General features: G+C 36.3%; 1 protein-coding gene across 1 annotated transcript; it reads left to right on the top strand.

Annotated features, from left to right (window-relative positions):
- The first annotated feature begins 1,813 nt into the window (after nt 1-1,813).
- Nucleotides 1,814-3,091, top strand: LOC138035381 (uncharacterized). Its single transcript, XM_068882085.1, has one exon. The coding sequence runs from the start codon at nt 1,814-1,816 to the stop codon at nt 3,089-3,091; it is 1,278 nt and encodes a 425-aa protein (XP_068738186.1).
- Nucleotides 3,092-4,112: the final 1,021 nt, after the last annotated feature.

Below are 4,112 nucleotides of genomic sequence, written 5' to 3'. Positions count from 1 at the left end.
GATCCTAAGTACTTTCCTGAAGAACCGGGATTGCCACCAGAATATGATGACGATGATGAGGTAGATTATGGATTAGATGATGAAGATATGGATGATGAGATATTAGGTGATCTTGGTATACCAAATTATGATTCTGTTGAAAAGGTAATAAATCAACAAGAAATGACTGAACTAAAAAACAAAAAATATCTCAATAAGATTGTCAATGCGGCTAAATTTAAAAGAAATCAATTGAAAGCCTACAAAGGAAACGTTACAAAGCAATACAAAAGTGGGAATATAACGGAAGCTGATAGGCAAGAGGAAAACAAAAGAGTGGATCGCGCTATGAAAACTCTGAATGAATACATAAAACATTATCAAAACAAAATGAAAACAATGGAAGGTTCTGGTAGGAAAAAACAAAAAGGTGGCAATGTGATATTTTTTAACAAACCGAAAGAACTCATAAAAAAATTGGATTTGATCATTGGTGAGATATTGGCTGGCAATACAAGCATTGACATGCGAAATATGGGTGTTTCTATATTGGACACATTATTGAAAATGTCGACAATCAATAGATCACAATATGGTAAATTATACAAACAATATTTCAAAATTTAATGTAACCTAATCACATAATGGAACGAGAGATAGTTTTATCATCTTACAGTGTGAAAAATCAAGGGAACAATAAACCAGAAGATTTTGCAACAAATTTCACCAGACCTGTAACTCTAGACAATAATAAGCAATACGTTATCGGTCTTAACAGAGTCATTAACATGTCATTCACTTGGTTCAATGTCAATGCTGGGTACAAAAATCAATTAATCAAATACAGCTCCGATAATGGTTCAACTTTTAAGGACATTACCTTTCCAGCTGGGGTATGGAATTATACGGACTTTGACAGACATATTAAAAATGTGACGAAAACTGGTGATACGTATCCGATGACTCTTGAATTCAACGAAACAACATTCAGAGTCACGGTTACATTAGCTGCAAATTACCAACTTGATTTAAGAGCAAGTAATTTTAATGAACTGATCGGTTTCGACAAAAAGATATTAGCAAGTGGAACGCATATTGGACCAAGAGTGCCAAATCTCAGTCAAGACACAGACGTACTCAATATTCATTGCGATTTGGTAAACGAAAGTTTAGTTGACGGCGAAGAAACAGACATCATTTATTCATTTTCAACCAGTGTACTACGACCAAGTTACTCCTTCACCCTCGAACCACAAAGAGTTACATTTAATCCTGTGAACAAAACTACAATTTCATCAATCAGAATCATGATAACAGATGGAAAAAGAAGATTAGTGGATCTGAATGGAGCAGATACGTCTTTTTCGCTGATTTTAAAAAGTATCTAATGTAACAGTATAATGAAACCGTATGAATTTAAGAGGTTTTACCACCCAAAACTTGGTAAATTTGTATTTCAACATAAAGGGTCTGGGCTTATCTTAGACAACATTTTTAAACCATTGAAGAGTGTGGCATCGTCTGTTTTCAAGAAATTTGCTAAGCCATTAGCAAAGAAGGCATTAGAATCTGGGGTTTCCCATGCAGGTGATAAAATTGGCAAGACGGTGGCAGAAAAGTCAGGAGACCTAATAATGAAAAAATTAGCAAATTTGAGAAAAGGAGCCACAACACCAACACAAAAAGCAATTGTTCCATCCTTGCCCATTGAACAGAAACAGCAAGATGAAAGCGCTGACATGATACTAAATAGATTGATATCCGGATCTGGAAGAAGGCGTAGATTTTTCAAATAAATAACATGACAGCAAAATTATATAATACAATAGTATAAATGGCTTTTAGAACAAGTGAATTATTGCAAAGAAATGAGTTGGTGCGTTTCCAACTTGATGATGTAATTAGAGCCCCTGGAAATAATCAACATCAAGAAAAGAACGGTTATAGATTCACCATCAACGACCGGAGTTCTTTCTATGATTGGTACAATGCTTATTTCGAGGTTCAATTCCAGTTACAAAAAATAGCAGATGGAGCTGGTTATGCAGCAGCCGATAGAATAACGGTGATAAACGGATCTCATTCATTGATTGCACATATGATGATTAAAAGTGCTGGGAAAATTGTTTATGATACTGACAATCTACATAAGGTCACTTTTGTGAAGAATCTGTTGGAATATTCTGATGATTACAGCAGATCAGTCGGTAAAAACAGTTTTTGGTATTTAGACACAAATGATACGACAGCCAATACTAATTCAGGATATGAATCGAGAAGAGTGCTTACACAAGCTGCCAACGATGATGGAACGGGAGGAGCAAAAGATGTGAATTTGATCATACCTCTCAATCGTTACAGTTTTTTTGAAGAGTTGCAGGATAAAATGTTGGTTCCTATGCAGTTACAATTCAATTTGAATCTCCAGAACGACAATGAACTCATCAATAGGGCAGCAGCAGCAGATGCCGGAAGAGTAGTGATTAACAGATTTCTACTATGGGTTCCAAAATTAACACCAAAAGACAGTATGTACGACGGATTTGTAAGCTCTTTCATGAAAGAACACAAATGGACATATCAGCGTGAACTATATGCAGTGTCAGCACCAGCTAGAGTTAGTGGTTTTTTTCAGATTTCTTCCAGTATTGACAATGTCAAAGCAATTTTCGTTTATTTACAACGGGCTAAAACCGGAGTTGCAACTCAAAATCCATATCTATTCGACACCTTCAAACTAAATGCAGCAGACGCAAACAGTTATTTAACAACATGCAGACTCGAATATGGCAATGGTGTTTTCTACCCAGAAACAGAATATGACAGTGAAAGCAAAGTGAGAATATTCAATGATCTGATGTCTTATGCAATGCGAAAAAATGATTACAACACCGGAACCCAGTTGAATCTTGCCAATTATAACAGCCTGTATCCACTAATCTATTTCGATCTGTCATATCAGGCAGAGAAAGTAACAAGAGACCCTAAACAGTTGATTTTCAGGTATAAAATAAGTGCCAATAGTGCAGCAGATTTCCATGTCCATGCAGTTGTATTGTACGAAGAGTCGGTTGTTATTGACAAGGTGGGTAATGAATTGGTTATAGTTTAATCCCATGAATGACACATATTTATTTGTATATGTTTTGTGACTGGAATTATGTAACATATATTATATGACTGAACTTCATCAAATAAACGTAAGACTGTCAGATAATCAAAAAAAGAATCTGAGCAATGCTTTCCATAAAAGGGAAACGATAGTTCTGAGACTGGCAAATGATTCTCTTAATGGGAACGACACTCTTTATGTTCCAGCAACGGTGAAAAAAAGATTGCAAAAAAATCGACAATTGAACAAAGGAATGGACATTAAGCTTGCTAAGACCAATATCAGAAAACAAGTGGGCGGAAGTCTTTTGAGCACCGTATTGTCACTTGGTATGAGAGCTCTACCAGCAATTGGTAAAACCCTTGGGTTGAGTGCTCTTGGTGGTTTAGCAGAAGCCGGAGCTAAAAAATTGTTAGGATCGGGTCAAAAAGGTGGTGCTATGCCATTACCCATGATGATACCTTTCCAGGCGATCAACAAACTAATGCCATATCTGAACATGTTCACTACAAAACAGCAAAGAGACATCATCAATGCAGCTCAAACAGGTTCTGGTGTACATATACAACCAACCAAAACACAATCAGGTGGATTTCTAGGAACTCTGTTAGCTAGCATTGGAATTCCTTTGGCTTTGAATCTTGTCAAAAAGCTAACGGGAAGAGGAGCTCCACGAGTTGGTTTACCTCCTCGGTCGTCAAGAGATGGAGGAGCAGCGCCTAGAATGGGAATGCCCCCTCCATTTTATAGTTATCCGCCATATGTGACTGGTAATGGTAGAAAAAAAAAAACATCCTCAACCAAAAAAGGAAAAGGGTTACTATTGGGAAAAAACAGTCCATTCAATGGCATACCCATTTTGGGGGCAATATTGTAAAACCAAAATTTCACAAAAACATACCTATATCCAACCACGATCTAATGAAATGGTGCAAATATTTGAATATACCAATAAATGATGTACTGTCAAGAGATGAAAATGTTCCACATAACCATAAACAGGCGTTATTCATATACAATC

The sequence above is a fragment of the Montipora capricornis genome, unplaced genomic scaffold (genome assembly GCF_036669925.1).
Source record: "Montipora capricornis isolate CH-2021 unplaced genomic scaffold, ASM3666992v2 scaffold_364, whole genome shotgun sequence".
NCBI lineage: Eukaryota > Metazoa > Cnidaria > Anthozoa > Scleractinia > Acroporidae > Montipora > Montipora capricornis.
The sequence above is the reverse complement of the archived record's forward strand: the minus strand, read 5'-3'. Positions and strand labels throughout refer to the sequence as shown.

Excerpts from the sequence above, each read along its gene's own strand:
- LOC138035381 (XM_068882085.1), top strand. The coding sequence starts at position 1,814 with ATGGCTTTTAGAACAAGTGAATTATTGCAAAGAAATGAGTTGGTGCGT.